The sequence below is a fragment of the Lepidochelys kempii genome, chromosome 1, assembly GCF_965140285.1.
Source record: "Lepidochelys kempii isolate rLepKem1 chromosome 1, rLepKem1.hap1, whole genome shotgun sequence".
Taxonomy (NCBI): Eukaryota; Metazoa; Chordata; order Testudines; family Cheloniidae; genus Lepidochelys; species Lepidochelys kempii.
The window spans coordinates 280,709,430-280,730,200 of NC_136380.1; the positions used below are offsets into that span (position 1 = coordinate 280,709,430).

The window sequence follows — 20,771 nt, forward strand, 5'->3', positions numbered from 1 at the left end:
TCTTGTAGGCAAGTAAACAATACCTTATATTCAGTATCAAAAGCTGCTGATTAGTACTCGGCACGGCCAGTTCGTTTGTTTATTGCTAGAGGTAAATCAGCCATACGCTCCCAGTTCTATGCCCACATCTGAACTAAAACTGATAAAATTAAACAATAATGGAGTACTGGTTTAGCTGGAATGGGCACATCATCCTGTTGATTATCTTCTCAAAAAAGGAAGTTCAGGACAGGATGATCATGTGAAAGGTTAATAAAGTCCAAAGATTTTCTTGAGTAAACAATGTTTAAACAACTATCCTCTGTGTAGGCATATTCAGTGGCTTGCCCTCCTGAAAAAGAACCTTAACTCTCAAAAGATAGAAAGGGGCCAGTGTGCGTCTTTTAATCTGCCGTGAAAGAGACAGCTTCATTTCACTGGTAGCTGGCTATAATGAATGTCCTAAACACACCCAGAACTTCAGTAATCCAAATTGAGTGAAAACCAGTTAATAGATGATATATATCTCTTCCCTTCTGCTTCCACTCTGTTCCCACAGAAGTGTTAAATCTGATTAAATTGATCTGAGAAATAAATTGACAGTTCTTTGCAATGAGAGAGATTTTGTTGTTGTGCTGAAGCAGCCCTCCTCAGACTCCCCAAAATTCTGCTGATCTGCATTTTGGAGATACAGCAGCCAACCTCATCCATGAGAACAACATAAGTACCAAACATTCTGATGCTGTTTCTTACACTTTCAGAGTGTTCCATCACAGACGTCCTTTTGTAAATTGTCTGCATGATTTGTTGGCCTCTGAGGAAAGACATGTTTGGAAAGGAGGGTTAGGTGCCACTATCTGTATTCCATGAACAGCAGATTATGTGCTGAGATTATTCTGCGATCTCATATAGTTCATCAGACCAAGAGCAAATCAGGTGTTTTATCCATGATTATATCCTGCATGGTAACAGTGTTATCAGTGACGAACCCCTTTTTAAATAGCAAGGGCAGGAATTTCGAGCCTCTGGTAGACGTTGCCTTGCACCCTTGGTATACAGCCTTGGATTAAGCTGAAAGGATTGACAGGAAATTATTTAATTTCTATCTGATAAAGGGACTCTTCTGCCCTCCCCACAAATTTTCTAATACCTGTCAGAATAGGTCTGTGAAATTCCTCTTCCTGTCCACCAGATCTCAAGAGATCCTCAGTGCTGCTCTACTTTCCTGGGCACTATGTGTGGCTATTGGTGGGGCACAGCTATCAGAGTAACTGGCCATCAGACAATTGATGGCATAATAAATTCTCTATCATTTTTCTGTTTCAGCTAAGTGGAAAATGTCTGATTCGTCTTTGATAGATGAGCTCTTCCATGATTCTTCTTCCAATGCCACTTCAGAATTCTCTTTATAGCATGCCAGGCCACGCTCTTGGCTCTACTTGCCTGTTCATGAAAATGTTCCTATCTGGCTTCTCTGTTACTGAGGCTAAATAAATAGACATCAGCTATGGTTAGCAGGGACTGTTGAGAGGTGGATCTAAGTCTCCCTTCCACTTCCACTACCCTCGTCAAATACAAGAAGACATTAATCCTTGTGGTTTCCTTTAAAGCAAGGATGTGAAGAGAACATTACCAATTAAAAATACCTTCTTTCCCTTGAAGTATTCTTTTCACTACCACTGAAAACAATCCTCTCTCTAGTTTTTCTTCCAAGTTTCACATAAGAGCATTGCCAACAATGACTGAAACAAGTCAATACCGTTCCAGTCTTGGCAAAAGGTTTACTGTTGGGTGATGAGGCTAGAGATTGAGCATGTTAGTTTTATAGTGTTCTGAGTCCCTCCTGGCACTCAAGAGCATAGAATAGTAGAAAGTATGTCTTTTTTTAAAATCAAATATTCTAGGATTTATGGGGTTAATACAAAAATATTTCTGTTCTGTTGTGTTGCAACATGCGTATCCGGTCCTAGAAATTTTTTTTAAGCCTTCTAATGAAGAATAAACAGTGCTAAATATGGTGATAACATTAAACTAGGAAATTCCTTACAATTGTGTCAGTGTGCCTTGGAAACTTCACACATACTGGAGCATAACAATATTTATGTCCATGAAAAGATCATCTCATGCCATGTTATGCCTGCTTTTGATTTGCACTTTATTCATCTAGATTTGCACATTGTCAAGGGCTTTCTAAAATTATGAAATGCATGGTTGTTAAATGAACATTTTAAACAGACTCTAAATGTTTTTAAATGAAATATTATATGGTACAGTGGTGGTACTTTGTTTACGCATCCTAGGTACCCTGCATCACATGCTCATTTCAGTCACATGATTTCTGATTTGGAAATCTCTTGTTGGAAGATGATTCCAACTAGGTTTTGCTGCCTTTCTCTGGCAGTTAAGATTGTGTGTGGGGTGTGATCTATATCTATAGCTATCTCATTTACTCTTCCACCCAATCACAAAATATTTGCTTTCTTCAGTGTGTTTTTTATATTAGATATAAATATATATAGGGCTGTTGATTGATTGCAGTTAACTCGCATGATTAACTCAAAAAAATTAACCCCGATTAATCGCACTGTTAAACAATAGAATACCAACTGAAATTTATTAAATATTTTGGATGTCTTTATATAATTTTCAAATATATCTATTTCAGTTACAACATAGACTACAAAGTGTACAGTGCTCATTTTATATTATTTATTACAAATATTTGCACAGTAAAATGATAAACAAAAGAAATAGCATTTTTCAATTCACCTCATACAAGTACTGTAGTGCAATCTCTTTATCGTGAAAGTGCAACTTACAAATATAGGTTTTTATTACATAACTGCACTCAAAACAAAACAATGTAAAACTTTAGAGCCTACGAGTCCACTCAGTCCTACTTCTTGTTCAGCCAATCGCTAAGAGAAATAAGTTTGTTTACATTTACAGGAGGTAATGCTGTCCACTTCTTAATTACAATGTCACCTGAAATTGAGAACAGGCATTCGCATGGCCCTGTTATAGCTGGCGTCGCAAGATATTTATGTGCCAGATGCGCTAAAGATTCATATACCTCTCCATGCTTCAGCCATTGTTCCAGAGAACATGCTTCCATGCTGATGACACTTGTTGAAAGAAATGTGACTGAGCTTCTTAGGGGAGAGTTGTTTGTCTCCTGCTCCTCCATTCTGCCATGTATTTCATGTTATAGCAGTCTCCGATGATGACCCAGCATATGTTGTTCATTTTAAGAACACTTTCACTGCAAATTTGACAAAATGCAAAGAAGATACCAATGTGAAATTTCTAAACATAGCTACAGCACTAGACCCAAGGTTTAAGAATCTGAAGTGCCTTCCAAAATTAGAGAGGGAGGAGGTGTGGAGCATACTTTCAGAAGTCTTAAAAGAGCAACACTTTGATGCGGAAACTACAGAACCCAAACCACCAAAAAAGAAAATCAACCTTCTGCTGGTGGCATCTGACTCATGATGATGAAAATGAACATGTTTCGGTCTACATTGCTTTGGATGGTTATCAAGCAGAACCTGTCATCAGCATGGACGTATGTCCCCTGGGATGGTGGTTGAAGCATGAAGGGACATATGAATCTTTAGTGCATGTGGCATGTAAATATCTTGTAAATATCAACTGTCCTGGAGACGTAACTATGGACTATTTCAGAGTTATTTAACATTGCCCCTTATTCAAACTTGGAGAGAGACCGTACTACAGCACCTTCCACCTCAGAAGTCTTTGCAGCAGCCAGGGACCTAATGACGCTCCCGGTTCCTCCAACCCCGATGGGAAAACCACCAGCTCCAAGTGTGTTGAGCAAAGGGGAGCATGTGGCTCTGAGCTCATACCTGGCACCGGGCCCTTTGGTACCTATCAGAGGCAAACTGGCCGTCCTGTCTTCGGTGAGGACTTCCCTGATCAGGCACCAATCCCCAGATCCTCAGCACCAACCAGTGGAAGCGATGGGTACTGCTCCCCCATTGTCTCCTCAATAAAACTCTTTCTCAGGTGGAACCGTGAACACTGCCAAAAAGCCACCACCATTTCCCATCCTAAATTCCACCAGATCTCAGTGTGGGCCCCCCCCACCGACATCTGGCCTGGAGGACAGTGGCAGATGCAGATTGAGCGGCTATTCTGGAATCCTTGGGGTTTTTCCCTGGTACAACGTCCAGCCATTCCTATTTGGTTGTGTCCGAGAGGAGGGCTCCTCCACTGCACCAGCCAGCACCTGACCCAGACTCCAGTACTGACTCCCAGGACTTAAGCCTGGGACTAAAGCTGGGACTGAAAAAGAGTGGCCCCCACCAGTACAGGCTTATTCCTACTCCTCCTCCTCCTCAGACAAAGCGTTCTTGGGACTGAGCGGCTCAGTGCCACAGGATGACTTTAGAGATCACCAGGAGCTATTAAAAAGGGTGGCTTCTAACCTGGAGCTATAGGTAGAGGTTCTTAAAGAGTCCTTTCATAGCCTCATTGACATTTTGACCACATCAAAGCTGACCCTGCACCTCAACGAGGCCATTTTGGGTCCTGTCAGTTCCCTATGGCAAACTCCATTTTCTCTTCGTCCCACCTCAAAGAGGGCACATAAAAATACTATGTGCCTGCCAAGGGATATAAACTTGTTCTCCCACCCTCCTCCTGGATCCCTTGTGGTCACAGCAGCCAATGAGAGGGACAGGCAAGATCAGTTAGGCACAACCCCCAGGCAAAAGGATTTAAAGACAAGAGACCTGTTCAGTAGGAAGATTACTTAGATGGGTAAGTTACATCTTCGTATTTCCAACCAATAAACCTTACTTAGGATGTAGGATTACAACATTTGGGACTCCATGGCGAAGTTTAAAGACATGCTGCCACAGGACTCCAGGGAAACTCCAAGAGTTTTCTGGCCTGATGGGAGAGAGGCTCTGGCTATGGTCTCCCCTTCAAGTGGCCCTGGATGCTGCTGACACTGCAGCCAGAACAGTGGGCTTCAGCAGTGATCATGAAGTGATGCTCCTGGCTTCAATCCTGAGGTCCAGACTGCCACCTGAAGTCCAATAGTCCATCCAGGATCTTCCCTTTGCGGGTACCTCCTGCTTCTTGGAGCAGATGGACTCAAAGCTCTCTGGTCTGAAGGACTCCAGGACTACCCTCAGATCCCTGGGCCTCTAGTCCTCAGCACTTTTGAGGAAGCAGTTCATGCCTCAACTGTTGACCCGCTTCTTGGCTCCAGCACCTTGCCAGAACCTGGTTTAAAAAATGGAGCTGCGATTATAAGCACAGACAACTCTATTTCAACCTCGCTACCCAGGTTGCACAGATACCCAGGATGCCCCAAACAGAACTCTTGAAGGGACATCCAACGGCATAATATCAGTTCACACACCGGATCCTGCCCCCCCTTTTGTTTTCAGACGATCTTTCCTACTTCAGCATGGCATTGTTCCTTGGCACCCAGTGGTCCAAGGTGATGAGTACAGTGGAGGAAGGTTACACCCCTCAGTTTTCTCCCACCCACTCCCCTGTCCCCATCCCTCTTCAGGAACCCTTCTCACGAGCGACTTCTAATTCAGGAGGTGCAAGCCCTCCTTTGGGTAAGAGCTGTGGAGTAGATGCCTCAGAACTTGAGCGGGAAGAGGGTTTACTCTCATTATTTCCTAATCCTGAAAGCAAAAGGGGGTCTCTGACTCATCCTAGCCCGGCATCACTTCAAAAGTTATCTCAAGAAACTGAGGTTCCATATAGTCTCCCTGGCCTTAATTAGTCCCCTGGATCCAGGGAGGGAATGGTACTCCGCCCTTGACTTGAAAGATGCCTGTTTCCACATCTCCATTTTCTGGGGCCACAGAATGTTCCTCAGATTTAGCGTAAACCAGACCCATTACCAGTTCGCCATCCTTCCCTGTGGTCTGTCAGCAGCCCCTTGGGTTTTCATGAAATGAACGGCAGTGGTAGTGGCCTTCCTCAGAAGGTGAAGCGTTCAAGTCTACCCATACCTCAATGACTGGCTTATCAAGGGCTTCTCAGAGACTGAAGTGAAAACCAGCATCAACCTGGTCGAAGCCACTTTCCTTGCCCTGCGCCTGTTGATAAACTAACAAAAGTCTACTCTTGTCCCTGTCCAGAGAATAGAGTTTATTGAGGCAGTGTTCAGTTCCACCTGGGCTAGAGCCTTCCTCCTGGAGGCTCGGTTCCAGACAATGTCAGATCTGATATCCAAGGTCAAAGCCCAGCTGGTCATGACAGCACATTTTTTTGCCTCAAACTTTTGGGTCACATGTCCTCATGCACTTAGATGGTACAGCACACAAGTCTATGCCTCTGACACCAGCCAAGTCTGAAGGGGCCTATGTATTCACTGAACCGTCACCACTTGGGCTCAGTGCTTACAGTTTCCACCCTAGTCCTCTCCTCCCTTGACTGATGGAAGGATCCCCGATCAATGGCTGTGGGCATTCTCTTTGTCACCCCCCAGCTTTCAGTATCCCTAATTTCAGATGTAGCTGATCTAGGTTGGGGGGGCTCACCTCGAGCATCTCAGGTGGTCCTGGGAAGAACTCTCTCTGCACATAAACATCAGATTGCTCAGAGCGATCGGCTTAGCTTGCTAAGTGTTCCTACCCAAGATCATGGGCAAAGTTGTACGAGTGCTCACGGACAACACAGCAGCCATGTTTTACATTAACAGGCACAGAGGCACATGCTCTTCTACCCTGTGCCAGGAGGCCGTTCGCCTGTGGGACTTGTGTGTGAAACGCTCCATCCACCTCGAAGCTTCCTAGCTTCTGGGAGCCTGGAATGCTCTGGCAGATTACCTCAGCAAGTCCTTCTGGTCTCACCACGAGTGGTCCCTTCACCTAGAGGTGACCAGATCATCTTCCAGAGGTGGAGGTCTCCCCATGTCAACATGTACACAACCAGGCAGAACAGGAAATGCCAGCAGTTTTGTTCATTGTGCGGTCCCAGCCCAGGTTCTCTGACGCCTTTCTAATTCCATGGCCAGAGCTCCTGTTCTATGATTTTCCTCGTGTTCCTCTGGTACGCAAGGTCCTCCTGAAAGTCAAGTGAGACAGAGCATGGGTCATCCTTATAGCCCCTGCCTGGTTGCAACAGTGATTTGGCATACTGCTGGACTTCTCCGCTTGTGATGCTGCTTCTGCCCCGCCCGGACCTCATCTCGCAGGATCATGGCAATTTATTCCACCCGAACCTCCACCTGACCATGTGGAAGCCATGGTTGAACCCAGCAGAACAGACCTGTTCAGAACAAGTCCACCAGGTCTTGCTAGGTAGTAGGAAGTTCTCTACTAGAGTGCCTTAGCCAAGTGGAAGTGTTTCTCAGGTGATCTTCCCAATGAGGTCTCTCTCCGACTCGATCATCCCTCCAGGAATACCTGCTCCACCTGAAACAACAGGGACTGGCTTTTTCATCAAGCAAAGTGCATCTAGCAGCAACCTCAGTCTCCCACCCTCTGGTGGATAGTAAATCTGTCTTCTCTCATGAAATGTCCATTCTCTTCCTTAAGAGATTAGAGAGACTTCATCCTCAAATTCACAAATGGATTCAACCATGGGACCTAAACCTCATCCTGTCAAGACTTACGGGTCCTCCCTTTGAACTGCTGGCATTGTTCCCTCTGTCCTGTCTCTCCTGGAAGATCACTTTCCCGGTAGTGATTACCTCAGCCAGAAGTGTCTCAGCGATTAGGGCCTTATGGCTAAGCCCCAGTATATGGTGTTCCTTAAGGATGAGGTTTAACTGCACCCAGATCCAGCATTCCTTTCAAAGGTGGTCTCTGTTTCATAGTAATCAGGCTATTTTCCTGCCAGTTTTCTTCCTGAAACTGCACAGGAATGCAGAGGAGCACCATCTCCACTTACTGGATGTTAGATGTGACCTGGCCCGGTATATTGAGAGGACCAAGCCATTCCGTAAAACAATGCAGCTCATTGTGGCAGTAGAAGATAAGATTAAAAGCCTATTGGTTTCAGCCCAGAAAATTTCATCCTGGATCACATCCTGTATTCACCCATGTTGGGAGCAGGCAGGCATCCCACCTCCTGCCATCGTGACCGCCCAATCAACAAGAGCTCAGGCTTCATCAAGGTCGCAATCCAAGGCATCTACAGAGCAGCGACCTGATTGTCAGTTCAGATCTCCTCTTTCCACTATGCCATCACCCAGTGGGCCAGAGATGATGCCAAGTTTGGAAGAGCAGCGTTGCAATCCACATGTCCATGAACTTCAAGCCCACTGCCTCGGGTACCGCTTGTGAGTCACCTAATATGGAATGGACGCAAGTAAGCACTCAAAGAAGAAAAAATGGTTACTGACCCTTCCGTAACTGTTCTTTGAGGTGCATTGCTCATGTCCATTCCACGACCTACCCTCCTGCACCTCTGTTGGAGTTAGCTGCAAGAAGAAACTGAGAGGGCGTGGGGCCAGCTGGGCCTCTTATACTGACATATGAGCACATGGCACCAGTGGGCACTAGAGCTGGCCCAATGAACAGCAGTGAAGGAAATATCTTTGGTGCATGTGGTGCATGCACACCTAACATGGAATGGTTATGAGTTAGGCTAAGATTTTGTCATGGATATTTTTAGTAAAAGTCACAGACAGGTCACGGGAAATAAAGAAAAATTCATGGAAGCCCGTGACCTGTCTGTGACTCTCACTAAAAATATCCATGACAAAATGGGGAGCTCAGCTGCGGGGTCCGCAGCTCCCACCTGCTGTGGGTTGAAGTCACGGAGGTTACTGGAAGTCACGGATTCTGTGACCTCCGTGGAAAAAAATTGTAGCCTTAAATATGAGCATCACATCTCAAAGAACAACAGTTATGGAAAGGTTAGTCACTGTTTTTAGTCTTCTGTCCCAGATATTGCCACCTACTTCATTAATCTTAACTGAGATTGTTTTCAGGCAAAGAAGCTTTTGATCTTAGTTTATAAGTGAGAGTTTTCCAGAGGAAAACAGAAGATGAAAAACCTTTCTGCCAGAGCATGAATGGTACCTATTTGAATGGCTCTGTCCATCACTCATGCTCTCTCTCTCCCTCTCTTTCTCTCTGTGACCTCCTCTGAGAGGAATGACTAATAAGAAATTAGATTCTATCGAGATAAATTTCCTCTAGTGACCTCAATAGATTCTTCTTTCTTTGCAACACACAGGCATAAGGAAATATCTGGTTCTGGGCCCTAGATACAGACAGCACTTTGAGGCATGAAGCCCTTGAAGGAATTAACCTGAGTTCCTAGAAGCTCAGGGACTTTGAAGCAACAGCTGTGCAGTTTTATATAGATCAGTGAGCGCAGATTGCAGTCGGGGTGTTGGGAAACAGGTACTGCTGTCCTGCCTTAGAGACAAGAAGAGAAAATCCAGTTAGAGACAGAAAAACCCAGAAATTGCAGGTCTGACTGAGCAACTGATATTGTTTCTCAGAGAAGACAAAATTACAGGTAAGAAAATTTTAGTTTTATCCATGTTGTCTTGGAGTAGTGGTCATTTACAATATGAATAAGTCAATTTTTCATGAATGTATTTCCACTAGGAGAAAAATATAAGGGACACGGGAAATATTTGCTAAAACTTATTTTTTGCACTAGGCATATTACTAATGTTTAATCTTTACTTCACAGTGCAACTAATGCACCTGAAGATGATGTTCCAAATCGATATTCCCGAACAGACAGGACAGGATATAGCAGATACAGCAGGGATGCAAATTCTTCTGGGAATTCTATACCAAGCAGTGCTTTGGAAAAGAGGATTGAAGAACTTGAAAGGGTAAATACAAATTTAACTTATGCCCAGTGTTAGTTTCAAAATAAAATATCTTATAAATTCCATGAGGAGATGCTAGTGCCATGCCAACTCAGTGTGGCACTCTATCCCTCTCTAGTGGTAGCTAGGCCAGGTAGAGATTGATGAGCCTGCTACCGTCTTGGCTAAGAGACGTGTCTTTTAGCTCAGGCAGTAGACGTTCCTGCAATGAGCTCAAGAGGTCCCAGGTTTGATCACTGATGACAACGACTGGGGTGGTCAGTGTTACGAAAATATTAGGCAGTGGTCCTAAATTTTTAATAAAAAGTAGTAGTAATTCCTTGTGAATACCAATATGCATACAGAATCAGATTGTCTGAGAAGAATGTGAAATTTATATCATTACAAATGCTAAATTGCCATTTGCTCAACCAGGAAATAAAACCAAGGCTAAAGGTGATTTGATCAGAGAACTAGACATGTACTGTTCTCCTCTCAGGCACTCAAACATAACCTAAACCCTGATCCCTTACAGATGTTTTCTTGAGCCATTGATCTGTAATATTCCTGATGTTCTGTGCTCCCTCTGAAGTATCCTTGTAATATAACCTACCAAATATTCTTGAATCCTTGTAGATGAAAGTTGCTAAAATATATATATATATATAGTTTGGGGGAGATCTTCCTTCTGAAAAGAATGGGAGTAAAACACCAGGAAGCCTTTATATATATTTTTAGGACTTACGGAATCCTTGAGTTAGCTGAAATTGCCTTGTAATCTCTCCCTTCCAAAATTGGCTTCCTCCCAAACCAGTCAAACTACCAAAAGGATGGCAAGAGAGGAGGGAGGAGTTGGAATAGCTTCTTCAGTGACTGAAGCCTTATGTATGACACATGTTTCATATACCTTTGTATCCAGGCCTGTGGGTCTTCGGGCTCTTATAGGTCAAGGAGGCCAAGTAGATCTTAGTCATACTTCGGAGCAAAATTCTGCCTCTGAAAAGCCCACCAGCGTGATTACTTTAGGAGTTGATACTTTGATTTTAATATCCAATTTGGACCTTGTTTCAGAACTCACTAGAAGATCAGGGCTTAAATTAGAAATTAATCAGTTAAAAGGTCAGCTTTGGAGGTCATCATTTGGTGGGTTCTTCAGGGGCAGAATTTTGCCCTAGACCTGTGACTAACAGGTCTGCTTGGCCTCCTTGAGCGAAAAGGGCTTGAAAACATACTGCAGGATTTGTGGGCCTAGCTATCTGAAGAAAGGAAAATTTTGCTTCTTACCTGAAATTTTCTAATTGCAATATGCTAAAAGTGTCCTTTTTCAAATTAATTTTTTAGGAGCACTGGAAGAACATTACATTTGAAACTGTTAATTTGTGGGTTTTTTTCAGGAACTAGCCAAGGAGAGGCAAGAAAATGTAAGATTATTGAGGATGACACAGGACAAAGAGGAACAGATTGGGAAATTGAAGGAAGAAATTGATTTATTAAACAGAGTAAGTACATGTATTACACAAGGATGAGAAAAGCTTCCAAATTCTTCCATCTCTTCTCTTCTTCCCCACCCTCCCTAAATTTTCCAGGACAAGGGGATTCGGTATTTATTTTGTGTTTAACTTTTCAGCTAAGATTTAATAGACTTCTTTCTTGAAGTGGCCTCTGCCCATTCTCAGTAGTGTGCCAGGGTTACAACTGGACCAGAGGAAACGTCTAGAAGCAATGCCCACTAGAGTGCCTGCATGTTCCCCCTTGCTGCTATAAACATGGGTAGGGCTGGGCTTAACCATTTTAGTTCCTTCCAGTCACAATAATGAGGCTCCTGATCCCCTCTGCTGACACTTTGACCCAGTTCTCTGGAAACCTGGTTTCCCAATACTTTTCTTAGACAAATTTATTGTAGTTTAAATAAAATTTTAGTTGTAGTGACTATCTGTAACTTAGATAGTTTTTAGGAATATTTTGGGCCTTTAGGGATTTTTGCATCCTATTTCATATTTCCATACTCATGAGGGTAGATCCCAAAGCTAAGAGACCAGAGTTTAAGAGGTGCCCCTCTACTCCTGCCACTTTCCTGGTTTCAGATATCCAGAGACTGTGTCTGAACTTCCTATGGGAACGTTATCCCGCAACTAGGTGGTCTGTCTGCAAGACTTTCACCCCACAAGCTAGGAAGGAGCTACAGAACTGGCTGTAGGCAGTCTTCCTACTAGAGGCTCGGATAGAAAAGTTGTTTGCTTCAGATACTCCTGGTTCCTTGAATGCTTTAAGTTTTGAGGTGCTCCTCAGGTCCTAATGCCCTTCCTAAGGACTAAGAGACCTGGCCAAATTGCTTCTCAGGTATCTTTCTGCATACATGGAGCCAAATTTAAAGGTTCAGCTGGTAAGGATCTTATGACCTGCATATCTGACTGCTAGAAAGGAACTGGCCTATTAAGATGTTGGCTTCTGGGTGCAGACCTAAGCCTTAAGATGTTAAGTCATGGATCCATCACGTATGAATCTGACCACGTCCACCTGCTGGCTCATTCCATTGGCCAAGCCTTGTTTGAAAGCTTCAGCTGTTCTGTCAGAGTATGGGGAGTCAGTCTTTCCTAGCGCCCCAGTTGATGGCCATTACAGATTCATGGCTCCCATTTCAGTTCAGGTCCCAGGCCATAAATGGCCCTCAAACCTGGCATTAGATCTGGTTGAGGGAGAATTGCAACTGGGAGTCAGCTCTCGCTCTTTGACCCTTACACACAAGGGACAGAAGCATAAAACAGATACACAGGGATGGCTTCTTTTCCTGAGAGAGACATTTCGTCATGGTTCCAGGGCAAAAGTTAGGACTGCAGGTATGGGAGTGAAAACTTCTCCAGTTTCTGTTTCCAGTTCTGTAGGCCCCCTGCAGACTCTCTCTTTTTTGAAAAACCATAAAACCAACAAATCATCCCCAGTGAGGTTGACATTACTAAGTTAGCCACTTATAACTTTTCAGGGACCTTTTCAACCTGTCACCGTCTGGCAGGAAAGGGCAACATGCTTGCTGGCCACATGAGCAGGAATCAGCAAGACTAGCGTAAATAGTCACTGAAGGATTCAGTGAGGTGTGATGCTCAGTGATGTAGTCCCCTTTGAATCCAGGGAAGAATGTTCTCTTTCCCATCTCTTCATCAAGACAGTCTTTATCTTAGACATGACATCAGCTGTGAGTTTCTGAACGGCAAGTGCTCATTGCTGACTCCACCCTTTATGGGCTCCCATGAGGACAAACTAGTTCTTAAGGAGGCAGCTATATTTATGCACAAGATGGTAATTGGTTTTCATCTTAACCAAACCTTGATTCTAATAGTATTTCTTCCAAAACCACACTCATATGCTGAGGAGGTGAGGTTGTGGATGGTAGCGTTTCATATATGTAGATCAAGAGTATAGAAGGTTGCTGAGGTTACATTTGTGTTTTCTGGTAAAAGGTCACTACAACCTAATGCCTGACCAAGTGGATCAGGCTGTGTATTGGGGGAAGCTAATATCCCTGTGCGAGAGGGACTGAGAGGTTGCCTTAGCTCTAGATGAATGGGCTCTATGGCTTATCTGAGGCATAACATAATAGTTGAGTTCTTTAGAACTGCCTCTTAGAGCTCAATCCACCCATTCACAGAACATGATGCAGTGGACCTGGCATTAGGTTCAGAATCCCAATTTGGGAGATCAGTACTACAATCACTCTTTAGCTAGTCAGCCTCGTCCCACTCTTGTGAAAAGAGGATGCACTGTTTACACATTCCCACAAATGGGAGTTTAGCAGAGGCCACAGAAGTACTGAAAGTTCCTTACAAGCAGCTAGAGTTCTTCTAATAGTGCCTCTGGACATTCAAGCTATTCCTCCACCTTCCCCCTTTTCCGTAGAGTCCTGTTGCTATTTACTAGGTGGTTGATTTGTGGTGAAAAGAACTGAAGCTGTTACGATGCCCCCTTTTATAGTCTCGCTCTCCAAACACTCAGAGCTGCAAGCGGGCATGGACTCGTACTCCAGCTTCTAGGTACCACTTCTAGAGGTTTCCACTGGTCCGGCTGCATCAGTGATGTTTCTCCATTAGTGTGGGTATACAAAGGCTCTTCAAGGGTTCTAGTCAGTGGTAAGTAAATCTTCACTTTTGTAACTTTTTTTTTTTAAACTAATCTTGAAAACTTCTTAAGTTGTCTAAGTCTTCTAACCTTCTAAGTCAATTAGGTTAAATAACTTTTTACTTGAAATACTTTTACTAAAATCAGTCAGCAGATTACAGAGAAGGTTCTAGAACAGGAGGTCCCTTTGCATTGAGAACCCCACAAAAACCTTGTGCCATAAATGGAGTGGTCTCAATTCAATGGCTGAGCTATTTGATGAACTTCTGCTACCTTTTAAAAGAAAGGGAGAATGGGTACATAAAGTTCCCAGCTGTCTGAAAGGAAAGGCATCTGAAGACATTAAAATGTTTGTTGCCTTAGTTCAACTTTGAAGTAGTTTAGAGTTGGTCATCTGTGACCTCACTGGGTAGTCACTGTAGTTAAATGTGTTTTTGGAGAGAATATATTCAGAGATCATTTGCACTCTGATTAAAGTATCAGTTGTTTAGTCATCGGTCATTCTGGTATGTGAAGCCTACACTTCTCTGCCATTGTTGTTCTTTTATAATTAAATTATAAACCATATTAAATTAATAATGTAATTTTAAATCTAAAGTGGTAAAAGTCACTTACATGTATGCATCCATTATTATTATTTCTTTAGATATTTAAACTACAGTCAGTTGTTACTGGATTGTATTCAAGTAGCCCATACTTACAGTAATCTGTGGAATGTTATTTTTGTAGCATAAACATTCCACAAAGTCTTATATTTGATCTAATTTTTGAGTAACTCTGAAATATTTTTGTCCAAAGGCTTTTAAACAGTTGTTTCAATGTAATTCAGTCATCTACCATTTAGTTGTAGTACCTAATTGGCTGAGTTAGCAGCAAAAAAAGCATAAAATTATGATTACAGAAGGCTGCACTTCAACCATTTTATTGAAAAGGTGCCGTTTCATTATTCCTTACAACTGTTGGTTCACAGTACATCTGTTGCTGACACGGACTTTGCAATAGGAAAAGAAAAGCCTACAGTGGTTAGTTAAAATAAGGTGCTGTGTGTTCATGCACTGCTTTTACTTCTAAATACAAATTACCATATTTATATATCACGATTAAATGTTTCGTTCATCTGTGTCTTCAGAACAATTAAATATCGTCTGTTCCAGAAAGCCAGCTGTATTTTGATCTCTAAAATAAGACATTCTGTTGCTAATCTCTGCATTGCATGCTACATAGGACAAAAGAGTAACTGCAAAGGTACTGCAGTGTGGCTTTGAGCACTGATTGCCGAATGACGTTTTGGCTGGCAGGCTGGAGCTTTTTACTGGTGGCACACCTAAGCACCTGCTCCCAAAGGTGCACTTCTGGGATGGACCCCACCGAAAGAAACAGGCAAATTCATATGATCATTTTGTTAAGTGTGTGCTTCAAAATTAAAGGAATGGGGGGCGGATAATCTTTCACCCCCTTTTTCCCCTCCCCCTTCCATCTGACATAACTATTGTGGGAATTTTACACGCTCTCATTGCAAAGGAAGCTGAACCCTCTAATCCCCCATCTCTGGTTTTCCTCCTCCGAACTTCCACCATCCACCTCTTTTTATCTCTCACTAAAGTTACTTTTCTGCCTTTTCCCTTTCTCCTTCCACTTACTTCTCTTCTTCTTTTCCCTTCTCTGACAGTAACATTGAATTGAAAAGCAGTTTAGGCACTGCCAACCATAGCAGCTGTGCTGCTTTCAAGTTAAACTTCACTGTGGGAGAAGAAGTGAAGAAGCAAGGGAGGAATAAGAGGCAAGCTGGGGAGGGAGATGGGTGGGGGGAATGGCAGGCAGAATGTTGGGGGAAGAGGGAAGGAAAGATGGAAGCAGAGAAATAGGTGTCTGTTTTTAAACTGCCCCTTTTTCTATGAACCCTGCTGTTCTCTGGTCCTCTTAAACTCACCTTCTATTGAAAAAAATTAATTGGACTGCTAATTTATGGCCTTTTGATGAGGCCAAGATGAGGGCAAGATACGGCTTTTCAACTGTTTTTTCCAATAGCACACTTTCAGTTCTCATTTTCTAACAGATACTTTTCATAAGCCTCTGACAACAAACCTATATTTAAAAAAAATACGTAAAATTTAATGTGCTGTCCTATGCTAATAAACTGTGTGTGTGTGTGTGTGAAAGTCAGTAAGCTACTAGTGCACTGTGGTGCACGAAAGCCCCTCTGGTTTGCAAATATGAAGTAATACGGGCACGTGCCAAGAGGCTTCTTACTATTAATCTCATGACATCGTCCGTTTTTGATTATATATTTCTTTTGAAAAGATGCTTGTCACATGGGAATGTGAAATGAATGTTTTGTCATGAGTAGCATTGGAAAAATATGAATTTTTAGCAATTTTTGCTTTGCTTCATTAGCCCTTTTATATATAGATGCTGTGAAACTAACTCTTCTTCTGTCTTTACCCTATAATCTCTTGGTTTCAAGTACTGATCTCTTAAATTCCAGGACTTTTAAATTACTAGTTTAAGAACCCATTTTTGCATCCTGAAAAATGTTTTTATTTTTTTCTTCCAAAGGACCTAGATGATATAGAGGATGAAAATGAGCAATTAAAGCAGGAAAATAAGACCCTCTTAAAAGTTGTTGGACAGCTGACAAGGTAGAAGATTCAAACCTCAGTGAGGAGAGAGAGAGATTTAAAAACTACTGATTGATTGTTAAAGTCAACACTACAGTAATACTTCCTTTGTTGCAGTATGTTAAAATAACCAAGTCTTTATATTTATTATTAGGAAACCAGATGGATGTTTATTTTCATAATACATTTTTCATTCAGTAAAATGGCATCAACTTTTGTGGGTATTTTTAACCTTACCTTTCACATTAAGAATAATTAACAATTATGACATCTTTCAAAAACATTAAATTCATGATTGTTGTACTGGGATTTGTCTTCTGACTACATATAATCTGGTTATAGTAGTTTAAAAATCAGAGCACCAGGATCACTTTTGGTCTATGTTGGTTGTATATTTTTTTCTTGAATGAAAGGAAGCAATAAAAATAAGCTTTGTTTACACAGATCCAAAATATATATTTTGGGAGATATTTTCATTTTGTTTCAACCGCTGTTAAGTGTAGGTGCCTTATTGATGTGTAACAGTTTGCAGATTGATTACTTGTTCTAAAATACAAATCTTGTAGTTGTGAGTTTTTTACTATATCTGAAAGACTGACCATGTTTGAGTAGCAATTTTCTTCTGTATAGCAGTTGTCTTGGGGAAAAATAAGTTGTTTTATTAAAAAAAATGCAATAAACCAACTGTAGTTACCAACATTAAATTTTTTTGTAACATGTCTCAGTTGTGCACTATAGTATATCATAATGCTTGTGCTTTAGCAGTGAAATGCAAATTTACTGTCTTACAGTAAGTTTGTTTTGTGTATTGAGAATATAAACAAAGCCTGGAGCTTTCATTTTGCAAAAGTATTAAAACATAATTATATTTAAATCTACCTATTTTAAATATTTAGTGCTCATAATAAATGTGAGTTTTAAGGGTTTTTAAAGCTGTGATAAAGCTTGTTAGTTATAATGTATGAAAGGAAAGTTTCATAAATTATTTAGGCCTTTGAAAAACATGAAGTATGCAACATACAATAAAACATTCAATCTTGATTGCCACTAATGTGTATGAAAATTAAAGCTTGCATATGCAGTTAAATTTAGTCACTTGGGGCAATATGCTAGCGTTTTTTAGTGCAAGATGACACTTTCTTGATATAAAAACCACTGCCTTCAGTCACAAATAATTCTGCCTAAAAATTCTTGCTAGACTGCAACTTATGCTTGGACTCATCCTGGTAGGGCATAACTCATTCCTGATTTTAACAAATATGTAAGTCGTTTGAGTTACAAAATCAGATATAAAACCTTCCTGAAGTTCCAAGCATTCTTCCTCTCATAACTTGAATGTGCCGAAGTACAAAGTTTGAAACATCTACAGTTTTTGTTGCCTTAAAATATAAATATAACATTAATACGTAATGATGGCCATCTACAAAGATTTGCCCATAGCTTTCGTTTTGAGTTAAACATTCTTTGTATTTAATGAGACTAAGGAATTCTTAAATTTTTAAATCCAGAAATTATTACTGCATGTTAGATGCTTCGGTTTCGTTCTGAATATTGAACTGGTTATTTTGCTTTGTTTATTTTATATTCCAGTGAGAGAGAAGCGGTTGAGAGCTTGAAGTATTACACAGTACATTTACCTTCTAATGTGCTTGGAAGTTGTGCTCACAGTAGGAGTGAGCCCACACAGTCTGTCTTGGAGCTTAAATCCTTAATGCAGGGTTTAATTGGCACAAGGGTGAAGATCACGAGTGAGCACTAATCTATATCTTGGTCCAGCAATAATAAGCCCTTAATTTGATCACTTTTACAAAATTGGAAATATAAACATGTAGGGGGAAAAAACAACTTGATATATAATCACACATGTAAGTGGGTTTAATGGATCTGAAACCTAACATTGAAACTTTCTGGGAAAGAGCATCCATTTCCCTCTCCCTTTAATCTGTAGGCAAAACTTAAGGACTTGTAGAGTGTGCTTCCAAATATATATTTGATGTAATACCAAGAGAATTTAGATGCTTAACGTCATACTCTGAACATACAGATATAAACAAAGTTTTGGATATTTCTAAATTATATTTCACATAGAATCACAGAAAAATGTAGGGCTGGAAGTGATCTCAGGAGGTCATGTCATCCAGTCCCCTATGCTGTAACAAGGCCAAGTATCGTTAGACCATTCCTGACAAGTGTGTGTCTAACCTGTCCTTAAAACCTCGAATGACAGATTCCACAACCTCCCAGGGAAGCCTATTCTAGTGCTTAACTATCTTTATAGTTAGTTTTTCCTTGTATCTAACCTAAATTTCTCTTGCTGCAGTTTAAGCCCATTACTACTTGTTCTACTTTCAGTTGGACACAGTACAGTTGATAACCATCGTCGTTATAATATCCGTAACATATTTGAAGACTGTCATCAGATCACCCATCAGGCTTCCTTTCTCAAAACTAAACATACCCCTTTCCTCAAAGTTCAGGTTTTCTAAACCTTTTATCATTTTTGTTGCTGTCCTCTAGACCCTTTCCAGTTTGTCCACTTTCTTCTTAAAGTGTACTGCCCAGAACTGACACAGTAGTCCAGGTGAGGCCTCACCACGTGAGTAGAGTGGGACAATTACTTTGTGTCTTAAATACAACACTCTTGTTAATGCACCACAGAGTATTAGCCTTTTTCACAACTGCATCACATTACTGACCTAGTCAATGTGTGATCCACTATAACCCCCGGATCTTTTTCAAAAGTACCTAGCCAGTTATTCCCCATTTTAGTAGTTGTTCATTTGATTTTTTTTTCTTCCCAAGTGTACATTTTGCACTTGTCTTTATTTTAAGTGCAAAATAAACTTGTTGGTTTCAGACTAATGTTCCAATTTGTCAAGGTCATTTTGAATTCTAATTCTCACCTCCAAAGTGCTTTCAATCCCTCACAAGGTGGTATAATTTGCAAAATTTTTATAAGCATACTCTCCACTTCATTCTCCAAGTCATTAATGAAAATAATGACTCGTACCGGACCCAGGACAGACCTCTACAAGATCCTACTAGATTAATCCACACAATTTGATAGCAAATAATTGATAACTACTCTTGGAGTAATTTTTCAACCAGTTGTGCACCCACCTTATAGTAATTTCATCTAGACCTCATTTCCTTACTTTGCTTATGAGAATGTCATGTGGGACTTATTAAAAGCCTTATTAAAATACAGATATATCATATCTGCAACTTGTCCCCATCCATTAGGCCAGTAACCCTGTCAAAGAAGTATATTAGGTTGGTTTGTCATGATTTCATAGAATATCAGGATTGGAAGGGACCACAAGAGGTGATCTAGTCCAATGCCCATAGCCAGCCTTGACAAATCCAGGATGGCTATTACTTATAACCCTATTATCCTCTGTGTGCATAGAAATTGCTTAATAATTCGTTCCAGTATCTTTCCAGGTATTGAAGTTACGCTGACTAGCCTAAAATTACCCAGGTCCTTTTTGTTCCCCTTTGGTACTATGTTTTCTCTCGTACAGGAACTCACCCGTTGTCTGAGAGTCCTTAAAGATAATGGCTAGCGGTTCTGAGATTTCTTTGGCTAGTTCCTTGAGTAATCTAGCGTGATTTCCTTCAGGCCCTTAATACATCTAACTTATCTAAATATTCTTTAACCCATTCTTTCCTTATTGTAGCTTCCATTCTTCCCCCCTTTGTTAATATTGTGTTAAGTATCTGGTCATAGTCAACCTTTTAAGTGAAGACTGAAGGCATTAAAATAGGCATTAAACACATCAGCCTTCTTGATGTTGTCTGTTGTTAGCTCTCATTCCCCGCTAAGTAGAGGACCTACACTTTTTGTTTCATCTTTCTCTTGTTTCTTATGTATTTATAGAAACTCTTCTTACTGTCTTTTATGTCCCTTGCCAGGTGTAAGTCATTTTGTGCCTTAGCCTTTCTGATTTTTGTCCCTATATGCTTGTGCTATTCTTTTGTTACTCCTCCTTAGTAATTTGTCAATGTTTCTGCTTTTTGTATGTTTCTTTTTTGATTTTCAGGTCATTAAAGAGCTCCTGATGGAGGCATATTGGTCCCTTATTCTTCTGAGTTTTTCTTTGCATCAGGATATGGTCCCTTATTCTTCTTTTGAGCTTTTCTTCGCATCGGGATAGTTTACTGTTGTCTTTAATATTGTCTCATAGATAATCGTGTATTTTCAGCCCATGAAAGAACAACAAAGCAAATGGGCCAGTATTTCTCTATATCTCATTACCTCTTCATAAATTAACTTTTTTATTAATTAAGTA

The 20,771-nt window shown here is 41.1% G+C and overlaps 1 protein-coding gene across 3 annotated transcripts in view; it reads left to right on the plus strand.

Annotated features, from left to right (window-relative positions):
- The window catches only part of PAWR (pro-apoptotic WT1 regulator), a 141,253-nt gene extending 123,952 nt beyond the window's left edge, over nt 1–17,301 (plus strand). For all 3 annotated transcript variants that reach the window (XM_073327682.1, XM_073327680.1, XM_073327681.2), the window contains exons 5-7: nt 9,628–9,775; nt 11,146–11,250; nt 16,418–17,301. In XM_073327682.1, the coding sequence (XP_073183783.1) occupies nt 9,628–9,775; nt 11,146–11,250; nt 16,418–16,504 (340 nt within the window). In that variant the 3' untranslated portion in view covers nt 16,505–17,301. The remainder of the gene's footprint in view (nt 1–9,627; nt 9,776–11,145; nt 11,251–16,417) is intronic.
- The last annotated feature ends 3,470 nt before the right edge of the window (nt 17,302–20,771 follow it).